The 21,921-nt window shown below is 38.8% G+C and overlaps 1 protein-coding gene and 1 pseudogene across 1 annotated transcript in view; one reads left to right on the top strand and one right to left on the bottom strand.

Moving 5' to 3' along the window:
- Positions 1 to 21,921, top strand: part of DCHS2 (dachsous cadherin-related 2) — a 275,809-nt gene that overhangs the window by 114,278 nt on the left and 139,610 nt on the right. The window contains 1 exon segment of the mRNA XM_047799487.1: positions 19,023 to 19,214. Coding sequence (XP_047655443.1) covers positions 19,023 to 19,214 — 192 coding nt within the window.
- Positions 10,101 to 10,607, bottom strand: LOC125138104 (peptidyl-prolyl cis-trans isomerase A-like; annotated as a pseudogene).

The following is a 21,921-nucleotide window of genomic DNA, read 5'->3' on the forward strand; positions in this document are numbered from 1 at the left end:
GCTCGGATCTGGCATTGCTGTGGCTGTGGTGTAGGCTGACAGCTACAGCTCCAATTCAGCCCCTGGCCTGGGAACCTCCATATGCAATGGGAGTGGCTCTAAAAAAAACAAACAATAAATTTAAAAAATAAAAATAAAAAAAGTATACAGTACAGTGTTATCAGCTGTAGTCACTGTGCTTTATGTTGGTTCTTCAGACCTTATTTATATCTTTTGTTGCTTTTTTTTTTCTGTTTTTTGTTTGTTTGTTTTGTTTCTTGGCCACACCCATGGCATATGGACGCTCCTGGGCCAGGGATCGAACCCACACCTCTGCAATGTTAACACCTGGTCCTTAACCTCTAGGCCAGCAGGAAATTCCCCTTATTTATCTTGTCACTGGAATTTGAACCCTTTTGTCCAACCTCTCCCTATTTCTCTCACCCCCAGCAAACACTTTTCTACTACTATATCTATGAGTTTGACTCTTTTTAAAAGATCTACATGTTAAGTGTTACCATGTACCATTTTTCTTTGTCTGACCTATCTCACTTAGGATACATAACACCTTCTAGGTCTATCCATTGTGGCACGTGACAGGATCTTCTTTCTCATGGCTGAATAATACCCCATTGTGTATCCATCCCGGATCTTGTTTTTCCATTCATTCACTGATGACACTGAGGTTCTTTCTATATCTTGGCTAATGTAAATAACTCTGGTCAACATGGGAATGCCGAAATCTTTTTGAGATACTGAGTATACTTCCTTTAGATATAAACTTGGCAGTGGGATTACTGGATCGTATGGTAATTCAATTTATTAATTTTTGGAGGAACTTTCATACTGTTTTCTATAAGGACTTGAACCAGCTTACATTCCCACCAACAGTCCACAAGGGTTCCCTTTTTTCCATATCCTTGCTGTCACTTTTGTTTTTTGTTATTTCTCTTTTTACTATTTCTCTTCTTTTTGATGGTAGATAGTCCTTCTGTCAAGTGTGGTGTATTGTCTAAAATTGTGGTTTTGATAAGTATTTCCCTGATAATTAGTGATGTTGAGAACCTTCTCATGTCCCTTTGGCCATGTATATTCTTTGAAAAAATACCTATTCGGATCCTCTGCCTATTTTTATTTGGATTTTTTTTTCTCATTGGGTTGTATGAGCTCTTTATATATTTGGGGTATTAACCCATTATCAGATATGTAATTTGCTTTTTTTTTTAATTTGGTAGGTTGTCTTTTCATTTTTTTTTTTTTTGGTCTTTTTTGCTATTTCTTGGGCCGCTCCCACGGCATATGGAGATTCCCAGGCCAGGGGTCCAATCGGAGCCGCAGCCACCAGCCTACACCAGAGCCACAGCAACGCGTGATCCGAGCCGCATCTGCAACCTACACCACAGCTCACGGCAATGCCGGATCGTCAACCCACTGAGGAAGGGCAGGGACCGAACCCGCAACCTCATGGTTCCTAGTCAGATTCGTTAACCACTGCGCCACGATGGGAACTCCTGTGTTTTCATTTTAATGACGATTTCCTTTGCTGTGCAGAAGCTTTTTATTTGTTTTATTTAATTAAAAAATATATATATATATATTTGGTCTTTTTAGGGCCACACTTGTGGCTTATGGAAGTTCCCAGGCTAGGGATTGAATTGGAGCTGCAGCAGCTGGCCCTATACCACAGCCACAGCAATGCGGGATCCGAGCCTCATCTGCTACCTACACCACAGATCATGGCAACTCTAGATCCTTTAACCTGCTGGGCAAGGACAGGGATGCTCATGGATCCTGCATCTTCATGGATACTAGTTGGATTTGTTACTGCTGAGCCACCTCAGGAACTCCTAGGAGTTTTTTGTTTGATGTAATCCTACTTGTTGTTTTTCCTTTAATGCCTTTGCTTTCGGCATCAAATCTAAAAAAAATCATTATAAGGCCAGTGTTAAGGAAGATACCCACTATGTTTATTTCTAGGAGTTTTATGGCTTCAGGTCTTACATTCAAGTCTTTAATCCATTTTGAGTATGATATTAATTTTTATAAATGATATAAGATATAGTGGTCCAGTTTAATTTTTTTTGCATATATCTGTCCAGTTTTTGCCAACATCATTTACTGAAGAGGAGACTGTCCTTTCCCCATTGTATATTCTTGGCGCCTTTGCTGTAAATTAACTGACCATATGTGCATGGGTTTCTTTCTGGGCTCACTATCCTGTTCCATTAATCTATGTATCTGTTTTTATGCCAGTACTGTGCTTTTTTTAAAAATTTCTTTAGCTTTGCGATGTAGTTTGAAATCAGGAACTGAGATGCCTCCAGCTTTGCTGTTCTTTCTCAAGATTGCTTTGAATGGCTGTGTTTTCATTATCATTTGTCAGGAGGTATTTTTTAATTTGCCTTTTGACTTCCTCATGGACCCATTGGTTTTTGAGTAGAATGATGTTTAGTCTCAATGTAGTCAGTTTTTTCTCATTTCTTTTCCTGTGGTTGATTTCTGGTTTCATTCCATTATGATCAGAGAAGATTTTGAAATAATTTCTATACTCTTAAATTTGTTGAAGTTAGTTTTGTGCCCCAGTATGTGGTCAGTCCTTGAGAATATTCCATGTGCATTTGAAAAGAATATATATTACAATTTTTTTGGGATATGATGTCCTGAAAATATCAATTAAGTCTAACTTTTCTATTGTGTCCTTTAGGATCTCTGTTGCCTTACTGATTTTCTGTCTAAAGGATTTGTCCTTTGCTGTGAGTGGGCTGTTAAAGTCTCCTATAATTATTGCATTCCTATCAATTTCTCCTTTTATGTCTGTTAGTATTTGTTGTATGTGTTTGGGTACTCCTATATTAGGGGCATATATATTGATATCTTCTTCTTGAATTGATCCTTTTAACATTAAATAGTGTCCTTCTTTGTCTTTCCTTATGGCCTTCATTTTAAAGTCTGTTTTGTCAGATATAAGTAACTTCAGGTCTTGTTTTGCCATCATTTCTATTCACATGAAATATAGTTTTCCACCCCCTCGCTTTCAATTTATATGTGCCTTTGTCCTGAGTCTCTTGTAGGCAACATATTGTAGGCTATGTATTTTTTTTATCCAGTCTCCCTCTCTATGTCTTTTGATTGGAACATTCAGTTCATTGACATTTATGGTAATTTTTGATAAATACGTATTTATTGCCATTTTAAACCTTGTTTTCCAGTGGATTCTGTTCCTCCTTTGTTCCTTTCTTTTTTTGATTGGGTGATTTCCTTTTATTTTATGCTGCCACAAAAGCAGGTCTTAGAGGGAAGTTCATAGCAAAAGAAGTTCAAAAAAGTTCAAAAAAGAAGAAAAATCTCAAATCGACAACTTCACCAACCACCTAAAATAATTAGAAAAAGAAGAACAAACAAAACCTCAAGTAGTCAGCAGAAGGAAAGAAATCCAAAAGATCAGAGAGGAAATCAATAAAATGGAGATTCAAAAAACAGTAGAAAAAAATCTGCAAAACCAAGAGCTGGTTCTTTGAAGGGGTAAACAAAATTGACAAACCTTTATCTAGACTCACCAAGAAGAGGAGAGAAAGAACTCAAATAAACAAAATAAGAAATGAAAAAGGAGAAATCTCAATGGATACTGCATAAATACAAAAAACCATAAGACTGCTATGAAAAAGTATATGCCAACAAATTTGACAGCCTAGAAGAAACTGACACCTTTCTAGAGACATAAAACCTGCCAAAACTGAATCAAGAAGAAATAGATCAATTGAACAGACCTATCACTAGAAATGAAATTGAATGTGTAATAAAAACACTCCCTACAAACAAAAGTCCAGGACTGATAGCTTCACAAGCAAATTCTACCAAACATACAAAGAACTTATACCCATGCTTCTTAAACTTGTCCAAAGGTTGAAGAAAGAATAATCTCAAAGACATTCTATGAAACCACCATCACCCTAATACCAAAACCAGAGAAAGATACTACCAAACAAGAAAAATTATAGACCAGTATCTTTGCTGAATATAGATGCAAAAATTCTCAACAAATTTTTAGTCAACAGAATCCAACAACTTATAAAAAAGATCATATAGCATGATCAAGTGGGATTCATCCCTAGTTCACAAGGATGGTTCAACATATGCAAATCAATCAATGTCATGCATCACTTTAACAAAAGAAAAGTAAAAAACCACATGATCATCTCATTAGATGCAAAAAAGCATCTGACAAAATCTGATATTGATCCATGATAAAAAACTCTTACCAAAGTTGGTATAAAGGGAACATACCTTAACATAATAAAAGCCATTTATGACAAACCCACAGCAAATATAATACTCAACAGAGAAAAGCTGAATGCCTTCCTGCTAAAATCTGGAACAAGACAAGGATGCCCACTCTCACCACTTCTACTCAACATAGTAGTGGAAGTCCTAGCCACAGCAATTAGACAAACAGAAGAAACAAAATGTATCCAAATTGGAAGAGAAAAGGTAAAATTGTCACTCTAAGCAGATGACATGACATTATATATAGAAAACCCTAAGGACTCCACACAAAAACTACTCAAACTGATCAACGAATTCAGCAAAGTAGCAGAATACAAAATTAACATTAAAAAATCAGTTGCATTTCTGTGTACTAACAATGAAATATTAGAAAAGGAATATAAAAATATAATAGCTTTTAAAATCACACCCCCCAAAACTAAATACCTAGGAATAAACCTAACAAGGAGGTGAAAGATTAATATGCTGAGAACTATAAAACATTAATCAAGGAAATTAGAGAAGATTCAGAGAAATGGAAAGATACTCCATGCTCCTGAATTGAGAGAATTAATATCGTCAAGATGGCCATATTACCCAAAGCAGTCTGCAGATTCAATGCAATCCCTATCAAATTACCCATGATGTTTTTTCACAGAACTAGAGGAAACAATCCAAAATTTATATGGAACCATAAAAGACCCAGAATTGCCAAAGCAATCCTGAGGGGGGAAAAAAACAAAAAACAAAAAACAAAAAAAACAAAAACCAAGCGGGAGGCAAAACTCTCCCAGTATTTCAGACAATATTACAAGCTACAGTAATCAAGACAGTGTAGTACTGGTACAAAAACAGATATACAGACCATGGAACAGAATAGAGAATGCAATGAAACTGGAACACCCCCTCACACCATACACAAAAATAAACTCAAAACAGCTTAAAGACTTACATAAAACAAGACACCATCAGACTACTAGAAGAGAACATAGAAAAAAACATTTTCTGATAGCAACCATACTAATGTTTTCTCAGGTCAGTCTCCCAAAGCAACAGAAATAAAAGCCAATGGGACCTAATTGAACTGAAACTTCTGCACAGCAAAGAAAACCATAAAAAAAGAGACAATTTACAGAATGGGAGAAAATAGTTTCAAACAATGCAACTGACAAGGGTTTAATCTCTAAAATATACAAACAACTTATACAACTCAACAGCAAAAAAGCCAACAACTCAGTTGAAAAATAGTCAAAAGATGTGAATAGACTTTTCTCCAAAGAAGACATAACAAGTGGCCCACAGGCACATGAAAAAAAGGTTCATCATCATTAATGGTTAGAGAAATGCAAATCAAAACTACAATGAGGTACTACTTAATGCTGGTCAGAATGGCCATCATTAGTAAGTTTACAAATAACAAATCCTACACTGTTGGTGGGAATATAAACTGGTACAACCACTATGGAAAACATTATGGAGGTACCTCAGAACACTAAATATAGAACTACCATATGATCCAGCAATCCAACACTTGGGCATCTATCTGGACAAAATTTTCATTCAAAAAGATACGTGCATCTGTGTGTTCATTGAAGCACTATTTACAATAGCCAAGACATGGAAACAACCTAAATGTCCATCAACAGATGTATGGATTAAGAAGATGTGGTACATATATACAATGGAATACCACTCAGCCACAAAAAAAGAACAAAATAATGCCATTAGCAACAACATGGATACAATTAGAGAGTCTCATGCTAAGCAAAGTAAGTCAGAAAGAGAAAGACAAATACCGTATGATATCACTTATATCTGGAATCTAATATATAGCACAAGTGAACCTTTCCACAGAAAAGAAACTAATGGATTTGGAACAGACTTGTGGTTGCCAAGGGGGTGGGAGAGGGAGTGGGATGGACTGGGAGTTTGGGGTTAGTAGATGCAAACGGTGGAATTTGGAGTAGATAAGCAGTGAGGTCCTGCTGTGTAGCACATGGAACTGTATCTAATCACTTGTGATGGAACATGATGGAGGATAATGTGACAAAAAATGTATATATCTGTATGACTGGGTCACTTTGCTGTACAGCAGAAATTTACAATAGAACTTTGCAAATCTACTGTAATAAAAATAATTTTAAAAATAGGTAAATAACAAGAACTTACTATATAGCACAGGGAACTATATTCAATATCTTATAATAACCTATAATGGAAAAGAATCTGAAAAAGAATATTTATTCCATATATGTATTAGTGAATCACTTGGCTGTACACCTGAAACTAGTACGACATTGTAAATTAACTGTTTCAGTATTTTTTTTAAATAAAGGCTAAAAAAGGATTAAAAAAAATCAAGTTCATTCTAACTCTGCTTAAAAAAAATTGCTTTGGCTATTTGGTGTCTATTCTGCTTCTGTACAAATTTTAGGGCTGCTTTTCCTGTTTTTATGAAAAATGATATTGGAATTTATTTATTTCTTGCTTTTTAGGGCCACACCTGCAGCATATGGTGGTTCCCGGGCTAGGGGTCGAATTGGAGCTGTAGCTGCCAGCCTACACCACAGCTCATGGCAGTGCCAGATCCTTAACCCACTGAGTGAGGCCAGGGATCGAACCCACAACCTCATGGTTCCTAGTCGGATTCACTAACCACTGAGCCACAACGGGAACTCCCCTGTTGGAACTGTAATAGGGATTTATTGAACCTGTGTGATTGCTTTGATAAAGTGAACATTTTAACATTATTAATTCTTCTACTACCTGGGCACAGAATATATTTCCATTTATTTGCTTTAATTTCTTTCATCAATGTACTGTTGCTTTTAGTATAAGGTTTTTAACCTCCTTGTCTAAATGTATTCTTAGGTATTTTATTCTTTTTGATTCAATTGTAAATGAGATTTTTTTAAAAAAAGTTCTTTTTGATAGTTCCTTATTAATGTTTATAAAGGAAGATTTTTCTATATTGATTTATATTCTGCAACATTAGTGAATTCATTTATTAGTTCTGATAGTTTTTGTGCTCAGTTTTCTGTATGTAATATGTTACCTGAAAATAAAGATAGTTTTACTTCTTCCTTTATGATCTTAATGCCTTTTATTTCTTTTTCTTGCCTAATTGCTCTGGCTAGGACTTTCATTATCATGTTAAATAAAGGTAGTGAGAATGGAAATTTTTGTCTTGTTTCTGATTTTAGATGAAAGCTTTCAACTTTTCATGATTGAGTATGATAGTAGCTGTAGGCTTGTCATATATGGCCTTTATTACGTTGAGGCGTGTCCCTGCTATGGCTAAATTGTTAGGAGTTTTTATCATGAATGGATGTTGATTTTTGTGCAAATACTTTCTCTGCATGTATTCAGATGATCACATGGTTTTTATCCTTCATTTTGTTAATATAACATATTGCATTAATTGGTTTCTGGATGTTGAAACTCACTTGATCATGGTGTACAATCTTCTTAATGTATTTGAATTTGGTTTGCAAATAGTTTTGTTGCATCTGTATTCATCAGGGATATTATCCTGCAAATTTCTTTTTTGGTAGTGTTCTCATCTGGTTTTTCCTGGGCTCATAAAATGGGTTTTAAAGTGTTCCCTCTTCTAGTTTATTTCCTTTTAATTTTTTTTCCTGTATGTTGGATTTTTTTTGTATAAATGGGACATTTTATATGTAATTTTTTACTTGGCTTTTTTCCTTTTTACTTAATAACATATATCTTTATATACACAGTGGTCATGGCTACATAGAATTCTATCTTATGGATGAATCATAATATATTTAATAATTCTTTTATTGTGGACACGGGTTTGAGAATAAATAATGCTATATTACATGTCTTTGATACAAATATTTGTCTACATGTACTCTTAGAAATAGACTAACTGGGTCAAGGGATATTTTTAGGTTTGGGAGAATGTTTACCATATGTATATGGTAAAAACTCTCCAGATAGCCTTTAAAAATGAGTGCACATTTACTTCATCTTTGCCACACTTAATATATTACTTTAATGGATGCCAATTTGCTATAAATTTAATGGTTGCCAATTATTTTAATGGTTGCCAATTTTAATGATTGTCAGTACTTGCAACATGTTATTTTATTTTTCACCTATTTCCTTACTAGTGAGGTTGAGTAAGTATATTTATTTTGTAAAGTGTTTGTTCATCTCCTTTGCCTAGTCTTTTTGTGATGAGAAATCAGTATTATTTTTATTTTTAGTTATTTATTTGTCTTTTTAGGGCTGCACGCCTGGCATATGGAAGTTCCCACACTAGGTGTTGAATCAGAGCTGCAATTGCCAGGCTTATACCGAAGCCACAGCAACACCAGATCCTTAACCTACTGAGTGAGGCCAAGGATCGAACTTGCTTCCTCATGGCTACTAGTTGGGTTCATTACTGCTGAGCTGTGACAGGAACTCCTATTTTTTAAAATTATTATTATTTATTTATTTATTTTATTATTTATTTTTGCTTTTTTTTAGGGCCACATCCATGGCATATGGAGGTTCCCAGGCTAGGGATCCAATCGGAGCTGTGGCCACTAGCCTACACTACAGCCACCGCAAAGCCAGATCCTTAACCCACTGAGCAAAGCCAGGGATTGAACCCGCAAATTCATGGTTCCTCCGATTCATTTCCATTGTGCCACAACAGGAGCTCCAGGAACTCCTATTTTTATTTTTAAAGATTTATTTCCATATTAACTTTTTAAAATATTTTTTACAGATGTCATAACTAATTTGCATTTAATTTTTTTGTGTGTGGTATTTTTGACATAGTGGAGTTTTAAATGGCTATATAGTCATTATATTGACTTTTCCCTTTGTGATTTTTGCCCATCTGTTTTAGTTTTATAATTCCTTTTTCTTTGAAATTTCTTTCCCAGCTAAGAATCAGCCAAGAATTCCCCTGTCTATTCATTGTGCCTTAAATGATTTCATTATTTACATTTCACATATCTGTGTAGAATTTATTTTGGTGTGAGGTTACTATCAAACTTGATTTTTTCCCCACGTACTTTGCCAATTTTTCTAGCAACTTATGTGGATAAACCCACATTCCTCAGTGGTTTATGTTTTCCTTGTAATATACAAAATAATTACCAGGATCTGTTTCAGATCTTACTTTTGTGTTCTGCTGACCTGCTGCCAATTTTTTTTTTTAATTCATATCACACTTTTTAAATTGTTTACTTTGTAATAATAACTCATAGAACAAGATACCACCCCCACCCCTACACATGGGTCTCTTTTCCCAAAATTTCCTTTGGCTATTTTTTGAGGAAGGAAGAAAAGTGGGGAACAAGTAGTAAGATTAGTGGTTTTTTAATCCCATTCCTCAATTAAGGCAATAGAAACATGTAACCAGAACAGTAACCTTTTTATCATAACTTGAAAGTATATATTTATTCGTCTAACAGCTCTACCAACTTCTCTGAAAATACATTTTTAAAAAATGGAAATGAAGCATAGTTTTGTTTCCAACTTCTGAAGAGTTCCACATGCCTTAAGATCGTTTTCTTTTTCTTTTGCCAGTTTTAGCATTTTGCATTTTATTTGATGATGCTATAGCTTGGTTAGTAGATTTTGTTTTAGGAGTTACAAAAATATTCCTCGATGAGTTTGATGAGTGTTATGAAATATCTCGTCCTTTTGTTGTTGTCATTGAATCTTTATTTCATAATCATAAACCTAACTCTTCCATCCAGCAAGACTTGGAGGAAGGGGGTCAAGGAAAATATGGAGCCCAGAGAAGTGCAGTGAGGACGCAGAAACTATGGGACAATGTATGTGGTTGGGGATGGTGGATGCTCTCCTGAGCTACAGCAAGAATGGTCTGCTGGTTAAGACAGAATGCAAGTCCAAGTTATGAAGAGTTGTCCACCATGGGCAGTAGTGATGTCTTCTCTGGTCTTGCCATTCCCAGACCCATAGTGCCCCGTGCCTTCCACAATATTCATGCCCTCTTTCACCTTGCCAGGGACCATCCAACCATTCTGTCTCGACAGTGAAGATGAAAAGCTTGGAACCATTAGTGTTGGGTCCAGCATTGCCATGGACCAGATGCCCAGATCTGTATGCTTTGGGATAAAATTATCTTCATCAAAGTTCTCCCTTAGATGGACTTGCTGCCAGGGGCCTAATGGCATGTGAAGTTACCACTCTGGCACATAGCCCTGGAATAGTTCATGGAAAGCAGAAAGCCTTATAACAAATCCCTTCTCCACAGTGTTCAGAGCATGAAAGTTGGCTGCTTGTCTTTGGAACTGGTTTGGAAACAGCTCAAAGGAGACATGGCCCAAGAGCTTGCTGGCAATGGCCATGTCAAAGATCATGGGGTGGGTAACCATGGCTGGACAGGGTTCTAAAGCTCCAAGAGGGTGGCCATGGTGTCTTCAAAGCTATCTTTTTCTTCGACTTAGGTGCTTTTTCCAAGAATCACAATAGAGAGACTAGTTATGAAAGGTATTTCTGAAACATGCTTGCATTTTGTGCACAATATTTGATTTCGTTCATTCACACAACACATCTTTTTTAGCATCTTCACCGTGAGCCAGGTACCACTGTTGTGGGTGCTGTGGATGTAGCAGGGACTACAAGTAGTGTAATTCTGGTGGGGAAGGCAAATAGGACATAAGCAAATACATAAAAATGTAATGGAGTGGAGCTAAGTGCTCTGAAGAAAAGCAAAGCAGGGAAAAAGGAAAGAGAGTGACACCCTTGTGTAGGATGATGGGGAAAGGCTCTCTGATTAGGTGGTATTGGCAGAGACTTGACAGACAGGAGGGGGCAAGTAGCAAGTTATATATGCTGCTGGATTCATTAAGGAGATCATTGTGTCCAGAGCGGGGGAGGGAGTCAAACAGCAGTGGGACATGAGGTCAGAGATGGATCCAGGGATCAGATGAAAGAGTTAAATTTTAGGAGTATGATGAGAAGCCCCTGGAAGATTCTGAGCAGAAGAGTGACACGATTTGCTGTCATCTTGCTTGCATTTCTCTGGCTGCCAATGCAATAAGTGGAATTGTTTCCATTCAATACAAACATTGGGAGAGGAGTTCCCCCTCTGGTACAGGGAGTTAAGGATCTGGCAGTGCTGCAGCTGTGGTGTAGGTTGCAGCTGCAGCTTGGATTCCTTCCCTGGCCCAGGAACTGCTGTATGCCTTGGGTGCAGCCAAAACAAACAAACAAAACACACACACACACAAATTGGGGAGAATAGCAGACTTTGGAGTATTGGGGATTCAGGAGTTCTGTTTGGTCATATTACATTAGACGTGTCTGTTAGTCACTTGAGAGGAGGTGTGATTGGATGATGTGTGAATCTAGAGCACAGGATCGAGATAACAATATCAGGGATATATGTTGGTTTAATGCCTTGGGGCAGACAACTCCGGGTGTATATTAGTTTCCTAGGGCTTCTGTAACAAATAACCATGAACTTTATGGCTTAAAACGATAGAAATTATTGTTGCTCATAGTTCTGGAGGCTGAGGTCTGAAGTCTAGCAAGGTCTTGACCCCCAGGGGCTCCCGTCTTTGTTTTTTCCAGTTTTCACTACTCTGTAAGGTGTTCCTTGACATCTAGCCACATCACCCCAATCTCTGCTTCCATGCTCATACTACTTCCTCCTCTTCTGTCTGTGGGATCCCCCTGCCTCTTTCTTTATAAAAAAAATGTGTATATATATCTTTTGTCTTTTTAGGGCTGCACCTGAGGCAATATGGAAGTTCCCAGGCTAGGGGTTGAATTGGAGCTGCAGCCATTTACTTCAAGTGTAAAAAGTTAGTTTTTAATTTCTCTCTTTCTTTCTCTCTCTCTTTCTTCCTTCCTTTCTCTTTCTCTTTCTTTCTTTCTTTCTTTCGTCTTTTAGGGCCACACTCGCAGCACAACCGAGGCTCCCAGGCTAGGGGTCAAATTGGACCTATAGCTGCCAGCCTATGCCACGGCCACAGCCATGTGGGATCCGAGCCTTGTCTGAGACCTACACCACAGCTCACGGCAACACTGGATCCTCAACCCACTGAGCGAGCCTTAGAATTGAACCTGCGTCCTCGTGGATACTAGTCGGGTTTGTTAACTACTGAGCCATAACGTGAACTCCCTTTTTCTCCTTCTTTCTGTTGGAAGTTCTGTGTGTGCATGTGTTGTGTCGGTAACCTTGTTTCTTGATTAGTTTATGCTCATGGTGGAAATTTGGAAATTACAATATGTAAACATTAAAATGAGCTATTTAATTTCATTTTATTTCATTGGAAGTACAGCCAGTTTTTTTCTAAGACTATTGTCTGGTTGCTTTTTATTTTTTTGGACTGGGCTCTGAGGCTTTTATACAAACATGACTGAATTAAGTGATATAACTGCCCAGCAGTTAGTGAAGGACAGTTTTGCTAACAACATGTCACCCTATGACTTTGGTTTGACTTTGGGTTTTAGGGTGCCCATGTGATGGGCTGGGCAGGGGCTCAGTTTTTAAAGAGGAGACCTTCCCAAATAGAGGGAGGCTGTACTGGTGACGGAAGGCAAATAGATCCAATCTATTTTTTAAAATGATTTTTATTTTTTCCATCATAGCTGGTTTACAGTGTTCTGTCCATTTTCTACTGTACAGCAAAGTGATCCAGTCACACATACATACATTCTTATTCTCACATTATCCTCCATCGTGTTTCATCATCACAAGTGATTAGATTTAGTTCCCAGGGCTATACAGCAGGATCTCATTGCTTATCCATTCCAAAGGCAGTAGTTTTTGCACATCAAAGGAAATCATTAAAAAGCACACACACACAAAAAGATAACTTATAGAATGGGAGAAAATAGTTTCCAACAATGCAACTGGCAAGGGCTTAACCTCTAAAATATACAAACAACTTACACAACTCAACAGCAAAAATGCCAACAGCCCACTGAAAAGTGGGCAAAAGGCCTGAATAGACATTTCTCCAAAAAGATACACAGATGGCCAACAATCTATTTGTAGAATATGAAAACATGTTTTCAAGAGCCAGTCTTTGTTTACCCCTGTTTCCATGACACATTCATATGGAAGAATCCTTCCCCAGATGTTAACATGAAGGCAGTGGTAAAAATTCTTGAAATTTTAGGAAGCCCTAACAATGGAATCAGGGAGCTATTAATATTTTATTAATGTTTCACATCTTTATAGCATCTCCATTCAATGTGTGAAAGATCAAACCAAGAGGCAAAAGTTCTGAGTCAGAACAAGTTTAAAAATCATCAAACTCATCTCAGTTAAAAACAGGTAAATCGTATAAATGATCTACTTTACTATAAACCTAAGCAAAAATACAACATCGTAGCTCAACTGTACTCCAAAAAAATTAAAAGGTAGCTTTAATTAGGTACTAGTTTATTACTGGAACTAGAACCAATAATAAAACCTGAAACTATAAAACCAAAAAAAGGAGTTCCTGTCACAGCTCAGAGGTTAACAAACCGGACTAGCATCCATGAGGATGCAGGTTTGATCCCTGCCCTTGCTCAGTGGGTTAAGGATCCGGCATTGCTGTGTGCTTTATTGTAGGTTGCAGATGCGGCTCAGATCCTGCATTGCTGTGGCTGTGATGTAGGCTGGCAGCTGCAGCTCCGATTTGACCCCTGGCCTGGGAACCTCCATATGCTGCCAGTACGACCCTGAAAAAAGACTAAAAAATAAAAAATACCTCCCCCTCAAAAAAACAGGTAGATTGAGACAGATGAGACGAGGATGGCATTGAGGGTGCTGTCATGTGGTTTTTGAGTAATTTGGAGTTAAGATCCCCCTGAGATCTCCTCTAGCCCCCAGTTTAGCACCAGAAGGTTGTGATAAGAAACTCTGACCAGAGGCTACTCTCTTTAAATCAAGCAGCTTTCTCTGAAGAAAGGGCCCGCTGAGCTTACTTACTAATCAGGATTCGTCTCTTAAAGATTTGGCAAAGCCTTTTCCATTTTCCCTTATGTATTTTATTTTCTTTTTTAAATTTTAATTATTTTTTAATGATGGTGATATTTGCTCATCTAAAATTGGTTCTAGTGACATGGAGAATATTCTTTCCGTGCCTTTGAAAAGTGGTTCTCAGTCTGGGTTAGGTGAACTTTGTTTATTTTTGCTTTTTAGGGCCACACTTGTGGCATATGGAAGTTTCCAGGCTAGGGGTTGAATTGGAGCTGCAGCTGCTGGCCTACACCACAGCTCACAGCAATGCTGGATCCCTACCCCACTGTGTGAGGCCAGGGATTGAACCTGCGTCCTCAGAGATGCTAGTTAACCACTGCACCACAACAGGAACTGCCCATTTTAAATTACCTAAATTTTATGTGTAAATTTGTGGAAAATATAAACTGCTTAAAAATGCCAAATTCAAGTCCATTTATTACTGGGTAGAATATGCTGCTCTGGAATATTAGGTCAGTATTTGGAAGAAGTTGAGTAAAGGAGTTCCCATCATGGCTCAGTGGTTAACGAATCTGACTAGGAACCACAATGTTGCGGGTTCGATCCCTGGCCTCGCTCAGTGGGTTAAGGATCCGGCGTTGCCATGAGCTGTGGTGTAGGTCACACATGCAGTTCGAATCCTGTGTTGCTGTGGCTGTGGTGTGGGCCTACGACTACAGCTCCGATTAGATTAGACCCCTAGCCTGGGAGCCTCATATACTGTGGGAGCGGTCCTAGAAAAGGCAAAAAGACAAAAAAAAAGAAAGAAATTGAGTAAAAACAAGAAGGAATACATTTTTACTTCATGATTCTGAAACTTGGGATCTGAATTGCTGACATAAATTGAAATCAGTATTCGTCTTCTCCTTTTGACCCCATATATTTTGCTTTGCCAAAACTCTAGATGAGAAAAAGGTCTTAAAAGTGGAAAGAAGGAAACTTGTGTTATAGAATCCAAATTACTCATTAATATGTGTTATTATCGCCTGAGAATAAATTTTAGAATTTAAAGTTCATTGCATTTATCTTCCAATCAAGCCAAGGTTATTGAGAGCACCATATTGTTTTAGAAGATATATTTGGTGTTTTGGGGCACCTGAGGCCATTAAATCATTAACAGCTGCCAGAATGTAATAGACCAAATGTACTTGGAATTTAGTTCTTTGTAGTGGGGAAGTTTGTGGATTTCCTGGTTCAGCCCATCTGATGAGAAGAATAACTCAGAAACATGTTTGCTGGTTTCGCAGAATGAACAGTTTTTGCCAGAGAATATGAGAAAGATGAGAGTAAACATAAATTTAAAAGACTATGTCAGAGTTCCCATTGTGGCGCAGCAGAAACGAATCTGACTAGTATCCATGAGGATTCGGGTTCAATCCCTGGCCTCTTTCAGTGGGTTAAGGATCCAGTGTTGCCGTGAGCTGTGGTGTAGGTCACAGACGCCACTTGGATCTGATGTTGCTGTGGCTGTGGTGTAGGCGGCAGCTGTAGCTCTGATTCGACCCCTAGCCTGGGAACCTCCATAAGCTGCAGGTGAGGCCCTAAAAAGCAAAAAAAAAAAAAAAAGAGAGAGAGAGAGATGATGTTGCCAGTTGTTAGGGTTTCCTCTGGTGCAAGGGGTTTCAGCCTTGGCTCTATTGATATCTTGGGCCAGAAAATTCTTCATTGTGGGGTCAATTCTGATGCTGCACAGTTCTGGCCACTAGCACCCTCTCCCCAATTGTGACAGTCAAAAGTGTCTCCAGACAAAAGCTGGATGTCCTCATGGGGGCCGACTTGCCTCTGATTAAACCACTGGGCTAGACTACAGAGGTAACCCCCAAAGTCACAGCCAGCTTGATGGTCCAGGGAGAGTGGGAGGGAAGGGGCAGGCTTCCTGAGAACTCGGGGTTGTTGAATGTGTTATTGGGATGGGCTTTCACTGGGGAAGCATAGCAATTAAGGTTTAAGATTCAGGAGTTCCTGTTGTGGCTCAGTGCTAACAAACCCAATTAAGATCTGTGAGGATGCAGGTTTGATCCCTGGCCTCACTCAGTGGGTTAAGGATCCAGCATTACCGTGAGCTATGGTGTAGGTCGCAGATGAAGCTCTGATTCAGCCCCTAGTCTGGGAACTTCCATATGCTGTGGGTGCAGCCCTGAAAAGAAAAGAAAAAAAAAAGAGAAAAAAACGGTTTAAGATTCAGCAAATATATCGTATTGAGGAAAAGTAGATTCTTAAAAAACCTAGAGTTAAATGAGAACAGCAGGTATACTATGAATGTTGGTAATTGATTGTCTTCTTTTTAAAATATTTGTTTTGTTTTGTTTTTGGGGCCACATCCATGACATATGGAAGTTCCCAGGCTCTAGGGGTCGAATCAGTGCTGCAGCTGCCTGCCTACACCACAGCCATGGCAACGCCAGATCCGAGCCATGCCTTCGACCTACACCACAGCTCATGGCAACCCCAGATCCTTAATTCACTGAGCGAGGCCAGGGATCAAACCTGCATCCTCGTGGATACTAGTTGGGTTCTTAACCCCCTGAGCCACATCGGGAACTCCGTGATTATCTTCTCTTTCACCTCACTCCAAAAAGCCTTACATAAACACATAGGACTGCTGAAACTAAATCTGTGGTAGGATGGCAGTGGGCACCTTCTTTGGGTGTGAATTTCCATTTGTGTAAATACATAGTATTTATAGTATAGTATAGTATACTAGTATACATAGTATTATCTGGAGACCTACCTAAGCTTATATAATCATATAAATCATATCATTCATAATCAGATGAAGACTTAAGTGGCACTTGTGGCAGAGACTGTATCCATTTACCATCCTGGACTTTTCCCAGCCTCCCTTTGAGTTTGGTAGGCTGGGGCCATGTAACTAGTTCAGACCAGTGAGATGTGAGCTGAATCTAACTTCTGGGCTGAGGAAGTTAAAAACACGCCCTCTTCCCCCTTCATAGTGGGGTCTCACCAATATGTGTTCTGTGAACCAAAGAAGCGCTGCTTCATTCTTTCACTCTCTGTTCTCGTCTCTCTGTTCATGGAACACCTGCTAGTTGGATATTGGACTCTGAATCGATCCTATTCATTACTGTATTTTCCATAGTTATCATTTGATGTATTTTTCTACCTTTTGAGACCTGGTTGGGATTTGGCCCTGGGGACTAGAAGGTTCAGCCCAGACTCAGGAGCACAGGGGTCCCTGTCGGTCACCTTTCTCCATATTAACACCCCTCTGGTGAGAAAGCCATGTGCCTGTGAAGTAAGCAGTTACTTGAAATGATGTTGCCCATGATCCAGTAACTTCTGCACTGAAGGAAGGTCGGGGGCTTTGGGATTATTTTTTCAGTAAATAAAGGGTAAGATAATGAAATGACACTTGAGTGTCACGGGTGGCACTTGAGAGGCAGGATAGTTGATAATGAGGCGTGTCTAGACTGCCTGGATTAGTTTTGACTCTTCTTAATTATGTGGTCTTTGGCAAGTTCCTTTAGCTCTCTGAGCCTGACTTTGCTCATCTGTAAGATGGAATTCATTCTAGGTAATAAGTATGGAATATATGCGAAATAATTAGCATAGTACCTGTTCTGTTGCATGGAGTTCTTTTTTAGTTCTTTTCCTTTGTTTTCCTCTTCTTCTCCTCATCCCCCTTCCCTTCTTTTTCCTCTTCCTCCTCCTCCTCTTCCTCCTTCTCCTCTTCCTCCTCCTCCTCCTCTTCCTCCTCCTCTTCCTCCTCCTTCTCTTCTTCCTTCTCCTCTTCCTCCTCCCCTTCGTCGTTCTCATTCCTCCTCCTCCTCTTCCTCCTCTTCTTCTTCCTCTCCTTCTATTTCATCTTCCTCTTCCCTTCTTCTTCCTCTTCCTTTTCCTCTTCCTCCTCCTCCTCCTCTCCTCTTTTTCTGCTTCCCTTAAAATGTTCCGTGTATTGCAAGTTCTATTTAGATGTTTGATGTCTCTGGGAATTGGGCTGCAACTCAAGAGAATTATGCCAAGCCTCTGGGGTCAAGAACATTTTGAGGTCAATAAATACCCTGTTGTATTTCTCACTGTTAGTGTAAATCAGTTAGGTGCCTTCACAGCTCCAGTTGCTTGTTTTTCCTACCAGGTGTATGACAACTGCTAACATAAATGTTACTTATGGTCAAAGAGAAAAGTGCCCTTCCCTCTGGGCAGTTGCAGCTTCCTGTCGGTGTGCCATTTGGCAAGCAGAGCATCGGCTGGGCAAGATGCCTCTTGTGGTGCTCAGGCTGCATAACTGTTCGGGACACTGATGGGAGTATTAGCCCTGGAATTTGGAGATCTGGCTTGGGAAATTCACATCTCATGCTCCAGGGTGAATTCTGTAGGTTGGACTGGATTGCTGGTAATTGTCCCTGATTTCTTTGCCCTTCCCTTGTTGGCTGAGGAGGGGGGCGAGCATGGAGTCCATTACTTGAAGGGCTTGGGTGTGAGTGGGACTCCACAGGTGTGTTGTCAGGTGGTCAGCACATGGATATTCTACTCTGGAGATTGGATGAGATCATGTAGGTATAGTGAGTTGAATAAGACAGCAGATGAACTAAGGGCTGAGGCCCCAAGGAACTCAGACTTTCAGAGATCAGGTGGAAGTATAGGCATGGGCAGGCTCATCTGAAAAGGAGACCTCACAAAGGGAGGAGGGGAATGAGGGTGAGCTGTCACAAAAGGTAAGAAAAGAGAGCGAAAACCTATGCCTACCTCTTGGAAATAGCTGTGCAGGCTGCTTGGGTGTGTACATCATGATAGTGATTCATGATGCATTGAAAGGGAACTCTCGCATTTCTCTTACCTCACTGATGAATCACCTCCTGTCTCATAGGTGAAAGCTTCCGATGCAGACGCCGGACTCTATGGCTTTGTCGAGTATTCTCTTTATGCTGGATTTCAAAGCTATGATGTGCCTCAAGCATTCCAGATTGACCCACATGATGGGCGAATCTGTGTTTCTCAAGATATCGACAGGGAAAGGGATCCAGACACCTATGATCTCTTGGTGAAAGCTAAGGATGGGGTAAGTCTTTACATATGAAATTGTAAACATACTCAAAAGTGAACCACTGTGTATGCATTAGATGGTACCAAGGATCATCAGTCAACGGTTGGCCAATCTTGGTTCATAAATCACTGCCTCTTTCCTTGGCTGGAGTGTTTCAAAGCAAATACCAGACATTGTATCATTTCATCCATAAATAGTTCAGTAATATCTCTAACAGATAATGACTTTTGAAAAACACAACTACAATACATTAACAGTAGTCCTTTAATATTTAGTATTGATTCCATTTAAAATTTACTAGATTACCTAAAAATATATTTTAATAGCTGGCATGTTCAAACAGGTCCACAAATGGATTTGATTACTGTATCCCTCACATTTCAATCTGTAACCATGAGCCTCCCACCCTCCCCTTGACATTTTCTCCTATAGTATTTATTTTTGGAAAAAGATCAATTGTCCTATATACTTTCCATATTCTAAATGTGACTGATTACATCCTTGGGATTCATTTAATGTATTCTTGTTATCATGGTTCCTATAAACTGGCATTTTGAGCCAGAGACTGATGAGTTCTGGCTGTATTTAGGTGGTTCTCTTTGCTTCTCTCTTTGCATCAGCAGACACATATCATTATTTCATTAGGAGTTGCAATAGGATGATTTTTTAAATTCTGTTATTCTTTTTGCATTCATTATCTGAAATTCTTCAATTAAGAAGAATGTTCTCTCATCAACTATTTGATTACCTTGAAATTTAATTTATACAGGAAAGGCAGGATAATGCTTGATTATTTCACTGTTTTTTATCAGTTTTTAGAAAAATGAGTTGGTGCATTTACCATCTCCAAACATTACTGATGATTTTTCTTCCTAGTTTGATTGTAAATTCTTCTATTTTTATACATTTGATGTATTTCATATCATATTGGTGACTTTATCCTTTTTGTTTGTTTTGTTTGTCTTTTTAGGGCCACACCCTAGGCATGTGGAGGTTCCCAGGCTAGGGGTGGAATCGGAGCAACCAGCCGCCAGCCCACACCACAGCTCATGGCAATGCCGGATCCTTAACCTCCTGAGCAAGGCCAGGGATTGAACCCGTGTCCTCATGGATACTAGTCGGGTTTATCAACCACTGAGCTACGACAGGAACTCTGACCTTATCCTTTCTGATGTTCAAATTAATTGACCCATTTTAGATCAGAGGCAGCATCTTCAATTTGGTGCTTATGTCTTTTTTTTTGGTGAACTTTCAAATTAACATATAAAGTGCATGCAGAATATTGCACAGATCATAAGTGTACAGCTCAATGGATTTTTGCAAAATGAAAACCCATGCCTAGAAAGATGCAGAAACATCAGCAATACTCTAAAAGCCCCTCCTCTCCTATCCCCCCAACCCTTTGAGGGTAATCATGGTGAATTCTAATACCAAATATTATTTGCCTACTTTCAAGCTTTCAGTGAATGAATTCATCCAGTATGGGTTTTTTTGGTTCTTTTACAGGGCATTATCTATGAGTGTCATTCATTCTGTTGTATGGAGCAATAGTTTATTCATTCTCATGGGTTTATAGTATTCTTTCATGTGAATTTACAATAATCTTTAATCTGTTTTATAATTGATGGGCTCTATTTAGGTTATGACAAATAATATCTCTAATAACTGTCTTACACATGTAATTTATTGCACAAATGTAAGCATTTATTTTGAGTGTATATTTAGGAATGGAATTGCTACATTATAAGAAAATCAAACAACTTTTTAAAACAATTGTACCAATTTCTACTCCTGCCAATTTTATTTATTCCACATCCTTCCCAACATTTTGTACTTAATGTTTTTTGTTTGTTTGTTTTTTGGTCTTTTATGGCCATACCCACAGCATATGGAAGTTCCCTGACTAGGGGTCAAATCGGAGCTGCAGATGCCAGCCTATGCCACAGCCACAGCAACTGGGGATCCAAGCCACATCTGTGACCTACACCATGGCTTATGGCAACTCCAGATCCTTAACCCCACTGAGTGAAGCCAGGGATCAAACCTGCATCCTCGTGGATCCTAGTTGGGTTCGTTAGTATTATAAACTCCCTTTAATGTCTGTTTAATTATAGCAGTTCTGTACCTGGGTGATGCTGTATCACACTGGAATTTTACTTTGCATTTCCTTGATGACTAGTGAATCGGGCACTTTTAAAACATTTATTGGCTATCTGTAGAACTTGTTTGGTGAAGTGTCTAATTCTTTATCCATTTTCTGTTGTACAGTTGGCTTGCTTTTCTTCTTGATTTGTGTGAATTCTTTATTTTATTTTTTTTTTCTTTTTGCCTTTGTAGGGCCACACCTGTGGCATTTGAAGGTTCCCAGGCTAGGGGTCGAATCAGAACTGTAGCTGCCGGCCTACACCACAGCCACAGCAATGCAGGATCCAAGCCACATCTTCGACCTACACCATAGCTCATGGCAATGCCGGATCCTTAACCCTCTGAGCAAGGCCAGGGATCGAACCTGCAACCTCATGGTTCCTTGTCAGATTTGTTTCTGCTGTGCCACGATGGGAACTCTGATTTGTGTGAATTCTTTATGTTTTTGGCAGGCAAGCCCTTTGTTGTATATGTTTATGCATGTATCGTCTGAATTTTCATGGCTTGCCTTTTCACTCCCTTAATGGAGTCTTTTGAGGAATAGAAATTCTTCATTCTAGTAAAACTCAGCTATTTG

The sequence above is a fragment of the Phacochoerus africanus genome, chromosome 10, assembly GCF_016906955.1.
Source record: "Phacochoerus africanus isolate WHEZ1 chromosome 10, ROS_Pafr_v1, whole genome shotgun sequence".
Lineage (NCBI taxonomy): Eukaryota > Metazoa > Chordata > Mammalia > Artiodactyla > Suidae > Phacochoerus > Phacochoerus africanus.